Below are 22,792 nucleotides of genomic sequence, written 5' to 3' on the forward strand. Positions count from 1 at the left end.
TGTGTGTGTGTGTGTGTGTGTGTATGTGTGTGTGTGTGTGTGTGTGTGTGTGTGTGTGTGTGTGTGTGTGTGTGTGTGTGTGTGTGTGTGTGTGTGTGTGTGTGTGTGTGTGTGTGTGTGTGTGTGTGTGTGTGTGTGTGTGTGCGTGTGTGTTTTGTGTGTGTGTGTGTGTGTGTGTGCGTGTGTGTTCTAACAGAATTACGACTGTGGTTGTGTATGACAACAGCAGATAAGAGGGCAGGATGATGAAATGTGAAGCAACAACACATGACCCAGCTTAAAGATCACAGATAAAACAAACACTACAGAAAACATACACACTGCAACCCAACACACGCCCACAAACACACATATACTGAACAGAAATATAAACGCAACATGTAAAGCGTTGGTCCCATGTTTCATACGCACAAAAAGCTTATTTCTCTCAAATGTTGTGGAAAATTTGTTTACCTCCCTGTTAGTGAGCATTTCTCCTTTGACAAGATAATCCATCCCCCTGACAGGTGTGGCATATCAAGAAGCTGATTAAACAGGAGGATCATTACACAGGTGCATCTTGTGCTGGGGACAATAAAAGGCAGTTTTGTTACACAACACAAAGCCACAGATGTCTCAAGTTTTGAGGGAGTGTGAAATTTGCATGCTGACTGCAGGAATGTCCACCAAAGCTGTTGACAGATAGTTTTATGTTAATTTCTCTACCATAAGCCACCTCCAACAAATTTGGCAGTACATCCAACCGGCCTCACAACCGCAGACCACGTTCAACCGCGCCAGCCCAGGACCTCAATATCCGGCTCAATATCCGGCAATATCCAGTATTTCTGTCTGTAATAAAGCCCTTTTGTGGGAAAAAAATCATTCCGATTGGCTGGACCTGGCTCCCCGGTGGGTGGGCCCGGCTCCCACACACCGCAACCAAACACAGACACGCACACACATACTTACAGACATACACACCGCAACCCAATACACGCACATATACACACACTGCAACCAAACCAACACACACACACACAAACACACAAACCAATGCAACACAACTGTGCATACTAATACACAATAACCAAACCCACCCACACTAATAAACCATGACCTGAAACACCATCTAATACTGCAAACCAGACACACACTTTACAAACCAAAACACACACCAGCATATCTCAACCTGACACTCATGCTCTGCGCATGTGTGTGTGTGTGTGTTTGTGTGTGTGTGTGTGTGTGTGTGTGTGTGTGTGTGTGTGTGTGTGTGTGTGTGTGTGTGTGTGTGTGTGTGTGTGTGTGTGTGTGTGTGTGTGTGTGTGTGCTCTTTAATGACATGGGCAGGTCAGTTCAGCTTAGCAAATGAAAAAGCATTGATAAGATCAGTGAGGCGGCTGGAGTGTGAGTTGGGTTTATATGAGGAACGAACGAGAGAGGAAAGAGGAGGGAGAGGAGAGAGGGACTCGGGGGAGAGAGAGAGGAGGGAGAGCCTGAAGGAGAGTCAAGAATGGCAAGAGGGTATAGGGGGAAATACGTCAAAGGCTTTGACAATATATGGAATGGCAGAATATTCTACCTAAATGTACTAAATGTGAAAGCTTTGCAGCTCTACTCTTGTCTTCCTATGTCTAATGTGAATGGCGATGCATTGTATACGATTCCAAACAGTTTCTGGCTTCCAGTATATAAAATGGCCTAAAAGACAGCTCAGCCTAAACTCTAGAGTCTTCACCTGGAATAGAGAGGTCACTGAGAGGTGAGAGAACTGGATAAGTTAACACAATATTGTTTTGACCTATCAAGTCCTCACAGGTCATTGGTCATAAGTGAAAGGAGACTAGGAAAGGAAGCCAGTGAACAAGTGGAGTATATTTGGACTGTGCCCTCATGTCATTCCATCTCTAACTCCAGCCATTCAAACTTTATTTCTTCTTTCTCCCTCAAAATGTCTCCTTCCATCCACCTTGGCCATTCTCCTCCATTTTGAGTGTGTGTAACGTGTGTGTCCATGTGTGTGTGTCTGTGTGTGTGTGTGTTATCAGTGCATTTATCAGAGCTGTGTTCCTCTCCTGATGCTGGTGCCAGAGGGCCAGTCTCAGCCTCTCCCTCCCTGTTGGTATTCAGCAAACGACGCCACAGTCTGACACTCTTTCTCCTTCCTTCTCTTTCTCACTCTACCTTTCACTCTCTTTCGCCATTCCTCACCGTCTATCTCCCTCTTTCACTCCTTCTCTCTCTCCCACTCTCTCTCTCTCTCCATGTCTGTGCCTAGTGTCCAGTTTCTCTTGATCTCTCTCCACCTCATCCTCCATCACTTCCCTCTCTGTCGTCTAAGAGAATCGTGATTAGTGTTGAAAAGGGGACTACAACCACACTGACCAAGAAATAAGCATGGGTGACTCTTTAAACCCAATAAAACACGCACACGCACGCGCATACACACACACACACACACAAACACACACAAACACACACATACACAAACACACACAGAGAGAGAGAGAGAGCTAAACTTTACCCCCAGTGTTCTCTATCTGATGCAGACTAGGTCTGGGTGGTAGAGAGTCGAAATTTGGTCTCCATTCTATACTACCTCATCTATAGAAACAGCTTCCATCCTCTGTCTGATAACAGGCCGAGGAGGGTAAGGAAAGCTGACGGCCTGATACGGAAATACGGGATCTTTTCTTCCCGGTTTTCCGGATGGACAGGTACGGCTTCCGGCACGCTCCGCTGCACAGGGACACCGCCGGGGTGATTGGTATTGAAGTTGGGTCGGCTCCCTCTCTGACAGATTATTCATATCATCTCGTTATGTTTCATGAAGCAATTATATATTTCCACACTCTGTCAACTCTGAGAATGGCAGAGCAGGAGTCACAGGTTCTGTATAGGGGCTCTGATGTTCGACTTCAAAATGGCTGTCATTCAGGAAAAGGAGGGCATTTCGGTGTGTATTGAAATTGCCTCAGGCTAAACCTGGTCATAACCTGCCTTATGGCAGCCCGTTAATTAACCCTTGTTGTGTAGCTCTATGACATCCGTATGCAGGGTTATAACTAGGGCCTGGAGTTTTTCTAAGTCAGGGTAGGTAGGTGGTCAGGAGAACCACCGGTCACAGTCTGGTCTAACTCAGTCATTCAGCAGCGCTGGGAACCATTGCAGCTGTTTCAGCACAAGTTAAGTGGCTGCTGATTACTCAATCACTACTGGCGATGGCTGCTCACTCGCTGCCGCCTCGCTGCTTGTAAAAACACACACTCAAACACACACACCTCACTGATAGACATGGCTACTCTGAAAGGACAGGCACGTAGGCGTAGTGCTGCAAGCAAAAGAAAGCACAGGTTAAAACAATAACTGAGAAAACACACTCACTTAAAAATAAACCTACGTTCCCTAAACACAGGTCTCGTACCTGGAAATGACATCATGGGAAAACTATTTGTTAACAGAATTTATGGGCCGATACACACGCAAGCACACACACACACACCTGTGACCTGGTTTGCTTTGGGCAGGTGTTTAAAAGACCGGCCCTTGGTTATGGTTGGCCGGTCAGACAGAGCATTCTGCTCCACACACAGAGGTCACAGTGGGTAATTGAATGTTCAGAGCCAGAGGTGCCGGCCATTACGTTCACAGGGAGCGAGGGTCATGAATACACTTGTTTCATTTGCAGTACAAACAGCATAGTGGCACTGTGAGAATAAGGCGTGTATGTAGAGCAGAGACACATCCAACTCCTGTACTCCTCAACACTTTGAGTAATAAAGCAGATCGTTGCTTGAATGAACCCAATCTCTACTATGTAAAACATTTAAGAATGACGGTGTGTGTGTGCCTAGTGAAAGCACCCCCCCATCCAATTTGAACACGCTCACACACTCGTTCTCTCGGTGTATAATCTCCCCTGCCGTAGCAGTAGCGAGTGAACAGGAGGTACAAAAGGAAGGAGTGAAATTGAAATTCCTAATGGCAGCCTTTAAGATAATGGCCAGAGTAATACGGAGTGCTCTCACACACAGAGATGGGAATCCTGTCCACTCAACGGAGAGAGAGAGAGAGAGAGAAAGCGAGAGCGGGAACATCGAAATGCTGCCCGACGCTAGAGGGAAGGCTGACACGGAGCTGGGAATATGGAGATGAGGAGGAGCGGATAGAGGGAGAGGACGGAGGGAGTGAAAATGAAGGAGCGTGAGATGGGAAGGTAGAGAAAGGCTAGGGGACAGGTGTCAGAGAGGAAAAGAGAAATGGACTGGGATGGAGTGTAAAGAGGGAATGGGGGGAAGGTGAGAGATGGAGAATGAAAGAGTAGAAGGGAGGAGGTGCCTAGCTTACTGTGATTCAGTGATGAGGTGAAGTCAACGTGGAGACAGAAGACACTCAGGGGTCAATGAAATACACACACACACACACACACACCACTGCAGTTACCGTAATACTGACAAACATGACACGGTCTACATTCCCACACACATTCAGTACTTAACCACACTAATACAAACATATTTTATTCCTATTGAAACCCATTTGTTTCTGCTGAATCTGATGACACGTAAAGCGTGACCACAAATAAAGCAAGCTGGCGCAGTAAATAAACGGTTTCTCACTGACGCTGACACATTTTGGGGGAAACAGAGGTGTTCCGTAACTGACCCTAAACTCTCCCTCTAACGCTCTCTCTCTCTCTCTCTCTCTCTCTCTCTCTCTCTCTCTCTCTCTCTTTAACTCTCTCTGTCTCTCGCTGTCTTTCTCTTCATGCCAATCTCAGCCCTTCTATGAGCTGCGTCATCAGCTAATCACTTCCTATGGTGGCATTAACGTACTCACCCACGCACAAACACTCCAGAAACAACAAACACACAATAATACCCTGGCAGAACATAATGGACTGTAATGTCTATGGGAACAACCAGTCTCACACACACAGAGTTGGTGGGAAGTCGGGTTCATTAGACATGAAAACCATGCGACAGAAAAAAAGACTTCTCAACACCAACAACGGTGTCTGATCATTTCCTCATTTCCTCAGAGAACTGCCCAATAATAAACATCACGTCCTTCTCCCTACTGTCATGGCGGCCCAGATAAAAGACAAATATTGGCCCAAAGATAGCCCAATCTTTGGTAGTCGGAGGCAGGGGGTGAGGCAGGGTGAGGAAAGGGTGAGGCGGGGGTGGGGAGTGGGTGAGGAAGAGGTGAGGAATGGGTAAGGACAGGGTGAGGTGGGGTTAAGGTGGGTGAGGAGGAGGTAAGGTGGGTGAGGTGGGGGTAAGGTGGGTGAGGAGGGGGTAAGGTGGGTGAGGAGGGGGTAAGGTGGGTGAGGAGGGGGTAAGGCAGGTGAGCAGGGGGGGGGGGGGTAAAGGGGGGTAAAGCGGGGTAAGGAGGGGGTTGGCAGGGGGTGAGACTGGAGAGAGCATTTGTTTAACCTGTTCCCTCCCCAAGGCCCATTCTACATACTTTCCCTTCAGATACCATAAACAAACAAGATCAGTGTGTGTGCGTGCGCGTGTGCGCGCGCGTGCGATTGTGTGACTGCAATTAAGAGTAATTTACTTATGATTCAACCACTGCGTCCAAATGAAGTCCGACACTAAAGAGAATTGCCCTAAACACCACAATATGATTCAGATTCCAGTTGATTTTCATTTTCCATCACAAACACATATATAGTCAACAACCAGCAGGGAAGGTGGAAGAACCGTTTTGATTAGAGAGAAAGCATTACAACAAGGAAAGGGGGAGAGAGGGACGGAAGGAAAGGGGGAGAGAGGGACGGAAGGAAAGGGGGAGAGAGGGACGGAAGGAAAGGGGGAGAGAGGGACGGAAGGAAAGGGGGAGAGAGGGACGGAAGGAAAGAGGGAGAGAGAGGAATAGGTAGAAGGAGTACTTCTCTCTGTCCACTGCTCTCCACAGAATCCCATCATGAAACGACAGAACACAAAGAGCTCAGCCGAAGAACGGGATAGAGGGACCTTGCAGGCTCACCTAAGGATCACTGGAGCAACAGCACCATCTAGCAGGCCAGTATAGGTACTGCAACCTGTGGAGCACACCCCAGCCACACTACACAAGCAAAAACATGCTCTCTCCTTTCACCAATAAAGATCTACATGAGCATTGAAAAACCATTGAAGTTAAATCCTTGCTGGTCATAAAACAAACACCCACATTGCAGGAAGAATCAAAGAACAACCATAAAGCATCAGAAAAACAGTGTTAGCATGTATCTAACTTTAATACACCCATGCCACAAGACATTAGACTAATTAGTGTCCTTCATTTCTGTCATTTCAACACTCTTTTCACTCCTTTTATTTATACCAAGAAGACATTCAAAAGAATGGAGGGATTTTCCAAAGGCAAGAAGGCAGTATCTAAACCTCCCTTTCTCATTTAAATACCTCATACCACCATTTCTCAGAAAAATACAGTACTAGTGTAACAACAATGAAATAAGACCCTCTGAAAGGACTTTAAAATGTGGTTTAAAACGGCTGATCTGTAATTCAGAGCGGATATGGTATCAGACTGCGTTCTTGTTATTATGGTATAAACTCCGCTACACATTCCTCTAAAAGTATTGGTCAGAAGAGAAAGGAACAGGAAGAAAAGATGGATGGATTTTATATCTTATTTTCCTCTCCTCAATGTAAAGTTCATTTGTTTCCTGTCAGTGGTCCATCTGCTTACGCTGAGAGCATTGTACATGTAGGAGTTAGAGTAAAGGACGTGGACTGTGAAGCTGAGATACATATCTGACGAGTCAATACATTAACAGGAAAAGAGGAAACGAGGGAGAACAAATGAAAAATGGAAGAACATAAAATCATAAGCGAGAAGGAAATAGAGAAACAGACAGACAGACAGACAGACAGACAGACAGACAGACAGACAGACAGACAGACAGACAGACAGACCTGTGTGAGAGAGAGAGAGAGAGAGAGAGAGAGAGAGAGAGAGAGAGAGAGAGAGAGAAAGAGAGAGAGAGAGATAGAGCGAGAGAGAGCGAAAGAGAGAGATAGAGAGAGAGAGAGCGCGCGAGAGAGAGAGTGAGAGAGAGAGAGAGAGAGAGAGAGAGAGAGAGAGAGAGAGAGAGAGAGAGAGAGAGATGAAAGGTAGAGAAATATGAATGAGTGAACCGCGTCTTGTGGTGTGGGGTGTAACACCACCACATTGGGTTCTGGTTAGCAGTGTGGTCTGGACAGGAAGGGGATGGGGCCAACACAAACTCGGCAGGACACAGCCCAGGTCAGCTCATCTCAGACACACACACACACACACACACACACACACACACACACACACACACACACAAGCACACAAGTGCACACAAATACACACAGCTCAGCCCATCCTAACCCACCTATCCTGTTGCAGTGGGGGGTCATCCCACCACCCCGCAGGTAGACACACACACACACACACACACACACACACACATAGTGAGGCAGCGGACAGAGTGAGCGGAAACTGGTCGGGACACGATCTCCTGTGGCTGAGGCTGGGGCACTGAGGTTTGGCTGGCCCATCTATCATACAACCAGAACACAGTAACCCAAGCCCTGAGTGACAGGAATCACACAGACACACATGTTCGCATGCACGCACATACACACGTGCGCGCGCATACCTTCTAAAACACTTACAGACACCCTCAGTCGCAAGCATATCTCACCAGCCATTATTCCACAGCCATGTCTTTACTCTGATTCTGGATTTCGTTTGTAAAACCACTAAAAGACTGATATCTTTCTTTCTCTCTCTCTCTTAAGACAGCTCAATGAGTCTCCCTGTCTGCCTATTCAGAGCCAGGACGGTAACAGAACCTTCAGATTGATGTGAAGGTTCTCTCATTTGGACTGGGCGAGAGGCAGAGAAAAGTGGCCCGTTTAAAAGCGCTACTGTATTTTAAACGTCCTGAGTGTTTTCTCACACTCCGCACCACGTTAAAGAGACTGATGGGGCAGACGCCGCAGGAGCCTCAATTATAAGGCCCGGTTACCACGGCGATGGTAAAAGTAAAAAACCAAAAGGGAGAAGGGATAAATCTGAGTGGGGTGGATCGATCGATCTCTTCCTCCTCCTCTTCCCCTGCTATCTCATCTGCAGGGCTTGAGTGAGGCAGGCAAGTTTAAACGATTGTGACCTTGTCCGACATAAATAGTCCAAAAAGTCCGGCGAGCAGATAGCTTTGTGTAGGGCTGTGGGGGAGGGAGGGGAATGCATTGAGATAACGGGGTGAATGAGATAATGCTCTGGCATTACTACATCAGAGTCAGTGTCACAACCGCAAACACACACACAAACACACAGACAGGCTAGCACCATCTGTCGCCATGGGAACCAGCCCAGTCCTGAATCTCTCCTTCTTTCTCTCGCATGGGGTCTGGCCAATAGGGGAGAGAGGGGGGGATGGAGAGGAGGAGGGATGGAGTTAAGAGGAGGAGAAGAGGTGAAATCAAGAGGAGAGGAGCAGAGAGGAAAGGGGCAGAGGGAAGGTAGAGGATAAAGAATAGCGAGGCAGGAAGGGGAAAGGAGGATAGGTAAGAGGGACGACGAGAGGAGAGGAATGGCGAGGTCTCTCTCTCTCTCCTCGGTGTGTATTATCAGCACTAAGCTCTTTCCCTCTACCTCTGTGATTGCCCCTGAGCCAGCAATGGGGGGGGGGAAGAAAGGAGGGAGGGAGAGATGTAAAGTCGATTGGCTCCGACGAAAGCCATTCTCCTCTCTGAAGAGACCCTTTCATATTCATTCTCTCTTCTTCTCTCTTCTGGTGAGTGTAATGCTGCTGCACCTGACAGTGCCAGTGCCCGGGGTAACGGCAGAAGTCTCTCCCTCCATTGTCACCTGTTCCTCTAATCATTTTCCTCCGTCTCGCCACAATGAGACGAGGGTGATAATGATAACGAGGATGAATTGAATACAGAGAGAGAGGAGCAGGGCCCCGAACAACGTTCAGATGTCTTCACTCACACTGTCACACACACACACACACACACACACACACAGACACACAGAAATTCATCCATATAATTATGTCACATGCAGGATCTACATAGCACACACGCATGCATGCACACACATACATACACACACCCCTTCACACCGAGCTAATCAAGACATGTGAAATAGCACACCAACTACCTCATCCCCATATTATTACTTACCCTCTTGCTCTTTTGCACCCCAGTATCTCTACTTGCACATCATCATCTGCACATCTATCACTCCAGTATTAATGCTAAATTGTAATTATGTTCACCTCTATGGCCTATTTATTGCCTTACCTCCCTACTCTTCTACATTTACACTGTACATAGATTGTTCTATTTTTATTTTATTTTGTGTTATTGACTGTACATTTGCTATGTGTAACTCTGTGTTGTTGTTTTTGTCGAACTGCTTTGCTTTATCTTGGCCAGGTCGCAGTTGTAAATGAGAACTTGTCCTCAACTGGCCTACCTGGTTAAAAATATGAAATATTTGTTTTTTTAAAGAAATATCTGAACGTTCACACACAGTGGTAAATGTCAATGTTCTGTGTGTCTTTGTAGCGCGAGACAAACTAGTACAGATCCTTCCACATCCCAGCAGTTCTGAGTCCTTCCTCTATTCCACAGCCAGAACCCTGAGCCCAGGCAGGAGGAGGAGAATTCCCAATGCGGTACCAAAATTCCCAATACCGGAATTCCAGAGTGCCTCCTATGTGATCTGGGACCGTTGGGCTGCGCCTGCGAGGGGAGATGTGAGGCTGTGTTCCTCGTTTATCAGAGACTGGCATCGCTGTAATTTCAGTGTTCAGATGCTATCGCTCCTCCTTCCCACAGGAGTAAACAATAACAAGCTCAAACACAATAGACAAACAAGACCTGCTGGGGGCACACATATACACGAACACAGTCACACACACACACACACACACACACACACACACACAAATTTGAAGCCAAGGAGAAACATTTATCCAGGCTCACTAACGTCACACAGGTCACAGATGTATGTAGGTACATTAAGCCCCCTTAACTGGTTTGTGGTCTGTCCCTTTTAATAGTCAAGGTTAGGGCTCTACTAACGGATGTACCAGACGCTGAACTTAGATCAGCTGTTATGAGGAAGAGCTGTGTGTTGTATTGGAAAGAAACTAACACTGATCTAGGTTCAGTTGTTAGGGTTGTTTTTGTCCCTGGTACTACAATTCAACATGCCCCTCTGGTGCTACTGACAGCCTTGTTGAATCAGAGATCTACTAATGTTCTCCTGACCGCCTTGTTGAATCAGAGCTCTGCTAACTGGCTTCTGTACAGTTCTGGAAGGCATGCATTTGTTATCAAATAGCGCCAGCCGCTGGACATTGTCTGAACTGCAGGAGGTTGAGTTGTGCAGTCAGAGAGCAGTGGAAGTGGAGGAAAGAAGAGAGAGACACCCAGCTGAGTTCTGGCTCCAGGCCCAGTTAACTCTCCCTGTCTGCCATCCTGCCAGTCTGGACAACACCCTCTTACATCACACACATAACACACACCTTTCTGTCCGTTTGGACTGGGCCCCCACCAATGCCACACCTCTCTATCCTGCTGTGTGGCGTCCTGGAAAATCAGAACTTGAGAAGACAAACATCCTCTTCCTACACTTCACACAACCCTGATATAATGTCCACCCTAAGGGGATTTGTGCCATTCTAACTCGGACAAGGCTTACTTTCTTTACTTAAGGAGACGTGGGGAGTTCAGTTTAGTTTAGTAGGATCCCCGTCAACTACTGTACGTGAAGCAGCTACTCTTCTTGGGGTCCACATAAAACGTACAAATACATGACAAAGTTCAAAACCGGTGTAGACAAGAGCTGATATTTTATAATAGTTATATGTTGGAAAGACACCAATAGACAACAAAAATACTGTTTACACACTATTCATGTATTGTATCGTCAGAATGTAGTCATACCCCTTGACTTATTTCACAGTTTGATGTGTTACAGCCTGAATTGAAAATGGATTAAATCTATGTTTTTCTCACCCGTCTACACACAATACCCCATAATGACAAAGTAAAAACATGTGTTTAGAAATTTGTGCAAATGTATTAAAAATGAAATATGGATACATCTCGTTTACATGATGTAAGTATTCACACCCCTGAGTCAATGCTTTGTAGAAGCACCTTTGGCAGCGATTACAGCTGTGAGTCTTTCTGGGTGAGTCTCTAAGAGCTTTCCACACCTGGATTGTGCAACATTTGCCAATATTTTCTATTCAAAATTCTTCAAGCTCTGTCAAATTCGTTGTTGATCATTTTCAAGTGTTGCCATAGATTTTCAAGCAGATTTAAGTCAAAACTGTAACCCTACCACTTAGGAACATTCACTGTCTTCTTGGTAAGCAACGGCAATGTAGATGTGGCCTTGTGTTTTAGGTTATTGTCCTGCTGAAAGGTAAATGTACCTCTCCGTTTCTGGTAGAAAGCAGACAGAACCAGGTTTTCCTCTAGGAATGAGCCTATCTCCATTCCGTTTCTTTTTTATTCAAAAAAAAACCTCTCCAGTCCTTAACAATTACAGGCATACTCATAACATGATGCAGCCACCACTATGCTTGCAAATATGGAGAGTGGTACTCAGTAATGTGTTGTATTGATATTGTTCCAAATATAACACTTCATATTTAGGACAAAAAGTTCATTTGCTTTGCCAATTTTTTTTGCAGTATTACTTTAGTGCCTTGTTGCAAACAGGATGCTTGTTTTGGAATATTTGTATTTTGTACAAGCTTACTTATTTTCACTCTGTCAATTAGGCTGGTATTGTGGAGTAACTACAATGTTGTTGATCCATCCTCAGTTTCTCCTATCACAGCCATTAAACTCTGTAACTGTTTTAAAGTCACCACTGGCCTCATGGTGAAATCCCTGAGCGGTTTCCTTCCTCTCCGGCAACTGAGTTAGGAACGACGCCTGTATTTTCGTAGTGACTGGGTGTATTGATACACCATCCAAAGTGTAATGAATAATTTCACCATGCTCAAAGGGATATTTAATGTCTGATGTATTTTACCCATCTACCAATAGGTGCCCTTCTTTGTGACGCTTCCTCCCTGGTCTTTGTGGTTGAATCTGTTTGAAGTTCACACCGAGGGACCTTACAGAGAAATGTATGTGTGGGGTACAGAGATGAGGTAGTCATTCCAAAATCATGTTAAAACACTATTATTGCAAACAGAGTCCATGCAACTTATGTGATTTGCTAAGCAAATGTTTACTTCTGAACTTATTGAGCCTTACCATTACAAAGTTGAATACTTATTGACTCATTTTTAATTAATGTTGAAAAATTGAAAAACATAATTCCACTTTGACATTACAGGATATTGTGTGTAGATCAGTGACCAACAAATCTCAATTTAATCCGTTTTAAATTCAGGCTGTAACACAACAAAATGTGGAACAGGTTAAGGGGTGTGAATCATTTCTGAAGGCTTTGTATACATATTCATATTCGTATATACAGTACAGTTAGATTAGCGCTTTAGAAAGAAGGGAGGTACTTTATCTGTTTTTAAAGCTATACTTGCTGTTTGTCTGAATAACTTCTGGTGGCAGAGCATTCCACGATGACATGGCACTATAGATAACTGAATGACGCATTAACTCTGTTTTTGGTTTGGGTACCGTGAAGAAACCCATAGTGGCATATGTACAGTATGTGTGTATGTTTGAAGTGTATGCAAATAGATTATATAAGAGGTTAGGTATTTTCAACACGCAAAGACTAGAAGGGAAGTAGTCAACTTCTCCTCAACCATGAAAGACTATCATGCATGTTGATGATGTTAGTACTGTATGTGCAGTTAAGGGAAAGGCATGGTGCTTTGTTTGATCCAGCTGCAGCTTTACTAGGTCTTTCTTTTCTTCACCTGACCATATTACCAGACGGTAATCAAGATGGGACAAGACCACAGCTTGAACAACTAATACAGTTGATCTTTGTGTCAAAAACTCAGAACATCTTTTTATAACAGACATACAGTACCATTCCCCAACTTCACAACAACTTTGTCAATATATCTTGACCAGGACAACTGACCACCCAATGTTACTCCTAGGAGTTCAGCTTCAACTTGTTCAATGGTCACACTCTTTACGCACAACTCCAGTTGAGGTTAAGGTCTAAGAGACTGCTTTGAACCAAATGCAATGCTTTTGGTTTTTGATGTATTTAAAACCAGTTTATAGTTAATTACACATTCTGGCACTGACTGTAACTCCTTGCAAAGAGTCTCAGTGAGCTCCCTGGCTGTAGGTGATGATGTGTAGAGTGTGAAATGATCAGCATACATAGTCATTTTATCTTTGTGTAAGACAAGTGGAAAATCATTGTAAAAATAGAGGAGAGTAATGGCCCAAGGCAACTGCCCTGAGGGATACCAAACTGTACATATCTGATATTAGAGAAACTTCCACTGAAGAACAGTCTGAGTTCTAATTGGATAAGTAACTCTTCAACCATGTGATATAAAGCCAAAACAAGTGAGTTCTCAATAACAAATTATGATGAATAACATCAAAGGCTGCACTGAAATCTAACAATAAAGCTACAACTATCTTATTATCCCATTCTTTTAAACAATCATCAGACATCAGAGTCTGTGCAGTACAAGTTGAGTGTCCTTCTCTATATGCATGCTGAAAGTCAGTAGGTCATTTGTTCTTTGAAAAATAGCATTGTACTTGTTCAAACACAATTTTCTCCATCAGTGTACTAAGAACAGGCAGCAAACTGATTGGGCGGCTGCGCTGCACCAGCAAAAGGGGGCTTTACTATTTTTAGGTAGTGTTACGTCCGTTGTTGGAATGAGACCAAGGAGCAACGTGGTAAGCGTACATATTCCTTTATTTTGATGAACACCAAAAAAACAACAAAAGATAAACGACCGTAAAGTTCTGCAGACTACACAGCAACTTACAAAATCAAGATCCCACAACGGAAGGTGGGAAAAAGGGCTGCCTAAGTATGATCCCTAATCAGAGACAACGATAAACAGCTGCCTCTGATTGGGAACCATACTCGGCCAACAAAGAAATAGAAACATAGATTTGCCCACCCAAGTCACACCCTGACCTAACCAAATAGAGAATTAAACGGCTCTAAGGTCAGGGCGTGACAGGTAGTGGAATTACTTTAGCTTCCTTCCACGCTTGTGGACCCAAACACTCCTTTAGGCTTTGGTTAAGACATGCCAAATAGGGTTGGCAACACAGTCTGCTACCATTCTCAATAATGTACTATCTAGTTTGTCTATACGATGCATAACAATAGTTTGTTCACCTCTTCCACACAAACTTAACCAAATTCAAAACAGCAATCCTTCACTTTCAATATATCTTCAGTACACAAATATAATGGTTCACTGTTCAATGTTGTCATTTCACATCTCAGTTTGTCCACTTTACCAGTGGTTGAATTTGGTTAAGTCATTGAAATGATTGGCTATATCAAAAGGTTTTATTATAAATTACCCATCAACTTCAATGAACGATGGACATGAACTTGGCTTTCTGACCATAATATCATCACAAAGAAAATCCAACGTATTTTATGTCATTTATCTTGTTTTGGTAATAGAATTTATTCTTGGTCACAAAATGTCTCATTTGACAGTACGTCAACCAATCAGCTGAGTAGTCTGACTTGTTTGCCAGCTTTTTTGCATAGTCTCTTTGAACCACTTTTTCAATTCATCATTGATCCAGGGGGCTCTAACAGTTCTCACAGTGCATTTCTTATCAGACACATGTTTGTCAACCATTTGCAATAATAATTTGACAAATACTCCAAGTGCTGCATCTGGATTCTCCTCCTTATACACATCAGACCACTCATGGACACAGACAGGTATACACACAGACAGGTATATACACACAGACAGGTATATACACAGACATACGTACACACGGCGGGCAGTGGCACACAGGTTAGCCCTGTCTGGACCGAGACAAGCAGACACAGCAGCCCCACTCAGATTAGGTTACACTCAATAAAGACCGTATAGAGACACACACCATTGAATAGAAACTCTTGTGTATATGTGAGCATAGTGTTGGCGCTGAGCTCTTAAAAACACCTTTTGCACTCCGTTTTAGTGGCGTAAAAATAACACAGACAAGAAATCGCATCAGGCTTTATTTTTCTAAGATGCTGGGCTGAAACTCTGCTGTTAAGCAGGAGTCATCTGATATCACTAAACTAACACCGCTTACAAGGCCTACTACAGCAACAACAAAAACTCTTGAAATAACAGGAATAATGAGAACCCTTTATACAGGTCTTATAGCAATAGGTTAACAAGTATAGATGGTTTATACATCTTTAATAACTCATTGGTTACATAGTCGCTACATTTTGTATGGGCTGCAGTGTATGACTGCACTGTTCAGAAATGAACGGAGGAAACATTGCAGCCCCGGATACCATCAATGAAAAGGGTACATAGCCTTTCATACCATTTCAGTCGTAGAATCAAGTTCTGCAAGAAAATGACCAACATAAACATTACCATTGACTGTATTTGACAATACAGTTACCTTTCTCACTGGACAGTGGGAGAACAATATTGATACATGCAGATGGGCTGGCTATACAGTAGATATCACACAAACTCGTTGAATAACCACTTCATTCATTGTTTCTTCGTTACATAGAATATCTACGTGTTGAAAAATACAGATCTATACTGAGCAAATATATAAACGCAACATGTAAAGTGGTCCCATGTTTCATGAGCTGAAATAAAAGAACCCAGAACTTTTCCGTACGAACAAAAAATATATATTTTAAATGTTGTGCACAAATTTATTTACATCCCTGTTAGTGAGCATTCTCCACCTGACAGGTGTGGTGTGGCATATCAAGCTGATTAAACAGCATGATCCTTATACAGGTGCACCGTGTGCTGGGGACAGACATCCACTCTAAAATGTGCAGTTTTATCACCCAACCCAATTCCACAGATGTCTCAAGTTTTGAGGGAGCGTGCAATTGGTATGCTGACTTCAGGGATGTCGACCAGAGCTGTTGCCAGAGAATTTAATGACAATTTCTATACCATAAGCCACCTCCAATGTTGTTTTTGAGAATTTGGCAGTTTGTCCAACTGGCTTCACAATCTCAGACCACACCAGCCCAGGACCTCCACATCCAGCATCATCTGAGACCAGCCACCCGGACAGCTGATGATTACTGTGGATTTGCACAACAGAATCATTTTTGCACAAACTGTCAGAAACCGTGAGGGAAGCTCATCTGCGTGCTCGTCGTCCTCAACCGGGTATTGACCGAACTGCAGTTCAGCGTTGAAACCGGCTTTAGTGGGCAAATGCTTACCTTCGATGGCCACTGGAATGCTGGAGCGGTGTGCTTTTCACAGATGAATCCCAGTTTCAACTGTACCAGGGAGATGGCAGATAGCGTGTATGGTGTCATGTGGGAGAGCGGTTTGCTGATGGCAACGTTGTGAACAGAGTGCCCCATGGTGGAGGTGGGTTATGGTATGGGCAGACATAAGCTACAGGCATCAAAGAAAATGACATTTTATCGAGGGCAATTTGAATGCAGATACCTTGAGATCCTGAGACCCATTGTTGTGCCATTCATACACCGCCATCACCTCATGTCTCAGCATGCTAATAATGCTCAGCACCACTTCACAAGGACCTGTACACAATTCCAGGAAGCTGAACATTTTCCAGTTCTTCCATGGCCTGTATACTCAAGATGTCCCCCATTGAGCAAGTTTGGGATCGACAGCGTGAACCAGTTCCCGCCAGTATACAGCAACTTCGCAGAGGCATTGGGACAACATTCCACAAGAGACAATCAAAAGAATGATCAAATCTATGCGAAGATGTCTCGCCACGAGGCAAATGGTGGTCACATCAGATACCGACTGGTTTCCTGATACCTTTTATTTATTTAAGGGTCTGTGATCAACAGATGCATATCTGTATTCCCAGTCGTGTGAAACCTATAGATTAGGGCCTAATGAATTTATTGTGAAATCTTTGCAATTGTTGCATTTATATATTTTATTAGTGTAGAATACTAAGAGTTGTGCCAAATACCATGACTTTTATTTCAAAGGAATTGAGTGCAACGATAATCTTTTGGAGAGATACATTCCATAGACAGCCTATATTTGGAAGTGCATTTGCATTTTTCAGACAGAAGGAAAACACAATAGCAATGTAAATTGAAGCCTATCTTTATGCTCAAACATCACTCTTTTTCATGGTCACAAGTAGGATTTATTGTGAGTAGAACTAGGAGGACCTATGAAAGGAACACGTTTCTCTGTAAGAGGTTTATTTTTTTACCGTATATTTTACAAATAGAAGCACAAATGTTCATAAAACTCTCGACGACGGCCGTTTGAAGTACTCAGAAGCATGTATGCCAGAACCACAGGCGATGATGGCAGGAGGACCTCGTCCATTTATCTGAAACCACACAGAACATGCATTCAGAAAAAAACAGGATGAAATCAAAATACGCAAACAAAATGTCACAGTAAATGTGGGGGAATAATAGGGTTTCTATTCTGATTTTAAAAAATTTAAAAACACAGGATACATGATCGAACACACTAGGCCCTAGAGGGAGATATTCCATTTTAAAGACTACAGTGGGATGGTTTTCCGGACACAGATTAAACATAGTCCTGGACTTAAAAGCACTGGCAACTATCTACTTTGAGCATAGCACATGTACCCTAGGGGCTGTTACCTACAAATCACATGATTTATGTCCTGACACCAACATGAGCGATTGGAGTAATAAGGTTGACAGAAAAGAATGATTAGTAAACAAACTTAAAAAGACTAAACATTTAATAATGACAGACAATGGGTGGGCTCATGAAAGGAGTCAAGTTGGGGATATTTTCAAAGGTCTAGGTAACCAATCAAGGTTAAGAATGAGTGGGGAAGAATGTGTGAAGAAAAAAACATTACTGTGAGGAACAGATCAAACACCAAGGGGAGACAACCAATGTGTGAGGGAGAGAGAGGGACAAAGAATGAAACAGAGCAAGCGAGAGGATGGGCAGAAATAAGCTGACAGTGAACAGTACTCACAGGGCAGCAGCTCCAGAGATGATCTCAATGAGCTCCTTGGTGATGACAGCCTGCCTAGTACGGTTGAAGGTGAGGGTCAGCTTGTCAATCATCTCAGCTGGAGGGGAGAGAACAGAGCCAGGGTTGATATGAATCTGAGAACAAAGCCATCACAGTGCAGGCACACAGACCTGGCAACCAGATTAGCTGATATTGTAATATCAACAGCAACCCTAGAGGCATAACACTAGGTCAATCAAGCAGTAGAGGGAGACTGAGGAAGATAATCGCAAAGGACTACAGCTACTGTGTGTGCTATGAGGCAGGCAGGAAGACTACGACTTAATAGACAGGTGAGGAAGATGAGCAGTAAGCTAGTTGTTAGAGGCAGTGGCTGAGTTAGATGCTCACAGGCGTTCTTGCTGGCGCTGTCCATAGCGGTCATCCTGGCACTCTGCTCGCTGGTTGTGGACTCCTTCAGGCCAAAGTAGATGATGTTGACCAGGGCAAACTCCTGGTAGTTCCTTAGCACGTCAGCATCAATGTCATCATAGATGCCCATGTTCTCTGTTACAGGAGAGGGAAAATACGACGCATGATGTCAGTCGGCCATTTTGTGGGGGATATATCTTTAACCCCCCCTAGAGTCGAATGACGTACAAGCACATCACCCTAATTGTGCCAACTTCCGCTTGGGAGCGTCCGAACCGTTCGGGCTACAAACTAATAGGACCCCCACTGCTGAAAGTAGATTCTCACGAATGGTCTTCTGTTTTGCTCTACAACCCCTACAAGTGTCACGGGACTCGTATGAAGGTAACCTGTACTGTTTTCTTTTTAAACAAATGGAAGCATAAAGGTAGTTAAATATAAAAGGGATTAAATATGTGTACACATTTTTTATGTGTGTGATATCTATCACACACTGAGTTTTTTATATATCTCCTAGATTTAGGACAGACACTTCAAAACCTTGTTAGTTATGATTTATTTTGGACTGTCCTTTATGCCATGTATGAATGTGTTATTCAATGCATTTCCATGGGCTTTAATAGTAAAGGCCAAATATATGTATATATTTCTTTGAAACCTAAAGGGGTGTTAAAATGTAAAAATCGATTAGCTAAATGATCCATAGTATGACCATCTTAAAACAATTCCATATGTCAGCTTAGCAGCACCCCCTCCTCAAAGACTTAGACTAAAGAATTAAGCGACCTTCAAAACAATCTTGTTGTACCTGAATTAGCAACAGTATCAATGGAGAAGATGGGCTTCTCGTCAGTCTTGTAGGAGATCACAGACCTGAATGAGGGGGGAAAATAGCCCATCATCAAAACAAGTCTTGAATGGATGTTATGTACTTTGAAGGACAAGGATGGGACTATCCTTGACGTGAATCTTCCCATACCAATAGTGTCTGAACTAAGAAAACATTTGGAGGAGACAAGACACTGATGTGGCTGTGAAAGGAGTCCATCCATACCTGAATCTGTTGTAGATGACAGCACCCTGGTCAAACTCGAAGCCCATGTTGAGCAGCTCTGTGGCGACGATGGAAGCGTCGGTAAAGGTGGGGGGCTTGCGGCCCACCTCCTTGCAGCTGAGCAGCAGGTAATTGCTATGTGTCCTGGGTGGCAGGGAGGGAACACTTGTCATGGTAATAAACTAAATTCCAAAGGGAACCACTAAAGTGGACCTGTTGCTGTGGGCATCATACAGTAAAGTAAAGCTGATATGGCTGTATTTCTTTATTATCATTCTGTACCTCTGCAGGATGTTCCTCAGCTTGTCCCCCACATTAACTACCATCACCTCCTTGCCCTCGCCGGTGAGGGTAGCAATCTTGGCCTTGATGGCCTTGGCCACGTTGGAATGGACGGCGCCACAGAGACCACGGTCAGACGACACACCGATCAGGAGGTGCTTGTTGGCCACTCCCTCTGGGGCCTTGATCTCAGCCTTCTCGTACAGGGCTGGAGGACATACAAGCAAGAGAAGAGGGACCATCAACAGGTTTGTTGAACACCCCAGTCAAACGTCACATAGGCCTTTCCAATAAGTGTGTGTGAAACAACCCATATAGTACAGGGATGGTATTCAAGAAGCGCCTGAGTACCAGGGCTAATTTAGGATGTGGTCCCCTCTGCCAATATAATCTTATTCATTGTGATATAAAAGGCTAAGCTGATCCTAGAACAGCACTCCTACTCTGAGACTTTATGAATAAAGGCCCTGAACTACCCCTGCCCTCTCACTATGGTCTTAATAGAGTCACCGTCACATAGAAATCATCCATTCCCTTGGACTTTAGTGTGTGTGTGTGTATAGAGATTAGAGGTCGACCGATTAATCGGAATGGTAATTGCTATGTAGTTGTTTTTTACACCTTTATTTAACTAGACAAGTCAGTTACGAACACATTCTTATTTTCAATGACGGCCTAGGAACGGTGGGTTAACTGCCTTTTTCAGGGGCAGAACATATTTTCACCATGTCAGCTCGGGGGATCCAATCTTGCAACATTACAGTTAACTAGTCCAATGCAATAACGACCAGCCTCTCTCTCGTTGCACTCCACAAGGAGACTGCCTGTTACGCAGTAAGCCAAGTTATGTTGCTAGCTGGCATTAAACTTATCTTATAAAAAACAATCAATCATAATCACTAGTTAACTACACATGGTTGATGATATTACTAGATATTATCTAGTGTTGCATATAATCTGACTGAGCATACAAGCATCTAAGTATCTGACTGAGCGGTGGTAGTCAGAGGCAGGCGCGTAAACATTCATTCAATCAGCACTTTCCGGCGTTTTGCCAGCAGCTCTTCATTGTGTGTCAAGCATTGCGCTGTTTATGACTTCAAGCCTATCAACTCCCGAGATGAGGCTGGTGTAACCGAAGTGAAATGGCTAGCTAGTTAGCACGCGCTAATAGCGTTTCAAACGTCACTCGCTCTGAGCCTTCTAGTAGTTGCTCCCCTTGCTCTGCATGGGTAACGCTGCTTCGATGGTGGCTGTTGTCGTTGTGTTGCTGGTTCGAGCCCAGGGAGGAGCGAGGAGAGGGACGGACGCTATACTGTTACACTGGCAATACTAAAGTGCCTATAAGAACATCCAATAGTCAAAGGTTAATGAAATACAAATGGTATAGAGGGAAATAGTCCTATAATTCCTATAAGAACTACAACCTAAAACTTCTTACCTGGGAATATTGAAGACTCATGTTAAAAGGAACTACCAGCTTTCATATGTTCTCATGTTCTGAGCAAGGAACTGAAACGTTAGCTTTCTTACATAGCACATATTGCACTTTTACTTTCTTCTCCAACACTTTGTTTTTGCATTATTTAAACCAAATTGAACATGTTTCATTATTTACTTGAGGCTAAATTGATTTTATTGATGTATTATATTAAGTTAAAATAAGTGTTAATTCAGCATTGTTGTAATTGTCATTATTACAAATAAATAAATAAAAAACTCTGCTGATTAATCTGTATTGGCTTTTCTGGTCCTCCAATAATCATAATTGGTCGACCTCTAATAGAGATCATGCAAAGCAAGCAATGACATACCCACGGCGCCGTTTCCATAGACGCGGGCGGGCTTCAGCTGCCTCTCAGCGCGGGCATACTTAGCAGCGGCCACCATCTTCATGGACTTGGTGATCTTTTGGATGTTCTTGATGGACTTCAAACGGATGGTGACTAGAGTGGGAAAGATGGGATGCCACTGACTGACTAAACATTTGAGGTTCAAAAACATTGAGACACACAGCTACAATATAATCATGATTTAAAAGTTTAACTTGTGCATAAGACTTAAAAAGAGGAAGCTCAAAAGTGAATGTTATGTAACACAGAGTAGTTAAAGAGATGGCAAGGTAAACACTTACTGTCCTTCAAGGTAGCCATGTTCCTGACCTGCCCACTACAAAACAAACAGAATTAGCTAGGTAAATTAGAACATTATCATTGCAAGTTCGCGACACAACGTGGACATCCTCAACTAGGGGATTACAAACTATTTGCCTCCCAATACAGAGATCTAGCTACCTATAAGCGAATAAATGTTGTTAGTACAACTATACTAGCAATCAGTTAGTTAACGTTATCCTAGAGTCCATGTCACCAGCTAACAATTAGCTAACGTTAGCATGCTAGGTTTATCCAGAAAATGCATGCCAACTTGGTTAGCGGGAGGGACAGTGAATTTGACAAGAACTGGACGCTGTTCTGAAAACAGCTGGCATTGTACGAATTACCAAAGGACCATTTAACCAACGTTAGTTAGATGTCACACAATTCAATGACATGGCTAGTTAGTTAGCAAGCTAATGTCATCTTAGCCACCGCACCGGCTGAACTTGGCCATTCACTCTGCACCGCACACCATCTGCGGCCTACACCGGGTTAGCGCGCCCTTGCAATGTTTTACATGGCTCACTAACGCATACGACTTACGTATTTGTCATATATGTGTACGACAGCACAATGCTCAAAATCATGTTGTCAAATATACGGAATTTTGCAAATAAAACGTTACCATTGTGGGAGGAAAACCAACGCGCTAGTCCTAGCGAACATGATTACTTGGATGAAGGTCAGACTCGCAGGACTGCGCAAGCGCAAGTAAATGGCAAGATGTGGACGAAAAAACAAACCTCGCGTTACTTCAAAGTACACGTAAATTG

General features: G+C 43.8%; 1 protein-coding gene across 2 annotated transcripts; it reads right to left on the minus strand.

Annotated features, from left to right (window-relative positions):
- Positions 1–17,226: 17,226 nt before the first annotated feature.
- LOC109910342 (ATP synthase subunit gamma, mitochondrial-like) lies at positions 17,227–22,772 on the minus strand. Of its 2 annotated transcripts, XM_020509516.2 has the most exons (9): positions 22,645–22,772; positions 21,995–22,029; positions 21,675–21,806; positions 19,861–20,068; positions 19,579–19,722; positions 19,333–19,397; positions 18,504–18,659; positions 18,114–18,210; positions 17,227–17,477 (listed from the first exon to the last, which is right to left on the minus strand). In XM_020509516.2, the coding sequence occupies exons 1-9, from the start codon at positions 22,683–22,685 to the stop codon at positions 17,474–17,476; spliced, it is 882 nt and encodes a 293-aa protein (XP_020365105.1). In that variant the 5' UTR covers positions 22,686–22,772; the 3' UTR covers positions 17,227–17,473. The 2 variants fall into 2 exon arrangements, with proteins under 2 accessions (XP_020365105.1, XP_020365106.1); XM_020509517.2 differs by lacking the exon at positions 17,227–17,477 and having other exon boundaries at positions 18,110–18,210.
- Between the last annotated feature and the right edge of the window lie 20 nt (positions 22,773–22,792).

The sequence above is a fragment of the Oncorhynchus kisutch genome, linkage group LG9, assembly GCF_002021735.2.
Source record: "Oncorhynchus kisutch isolate 150728-3 linkage group LG9, Okis_V2, whole genome shotgun sequence".
NCBI lineage: Eukaryota > Metazoa > Chordata > Actinopteri > Salmoniformes > Salmonidae > Oncorhynchus > Oncorhynchus kisutch.

Coding starts and splice junctions, on each gene's coding strand:
- LOC109910342 (XM_020509516.2), bottom strand. CDS start 22,685: ATGTTCGCTAGGACTAGCGCGTTGGTTTTCCTCCCACAATG. Junction 19,723..19,860: donor CTGAGGAACATCCTGCAGAG/GTACAGAATGAT, acceptor CCTGCCACCCAG/GACACATAGCAATTACCTGC. Junction 19,398..19,578: donor GTCATCTACAACAGATTCAG/GTATGGATGGAC, acceptor CCCCTCATTCAG/GTCTGTGATCTCCTACAAGA.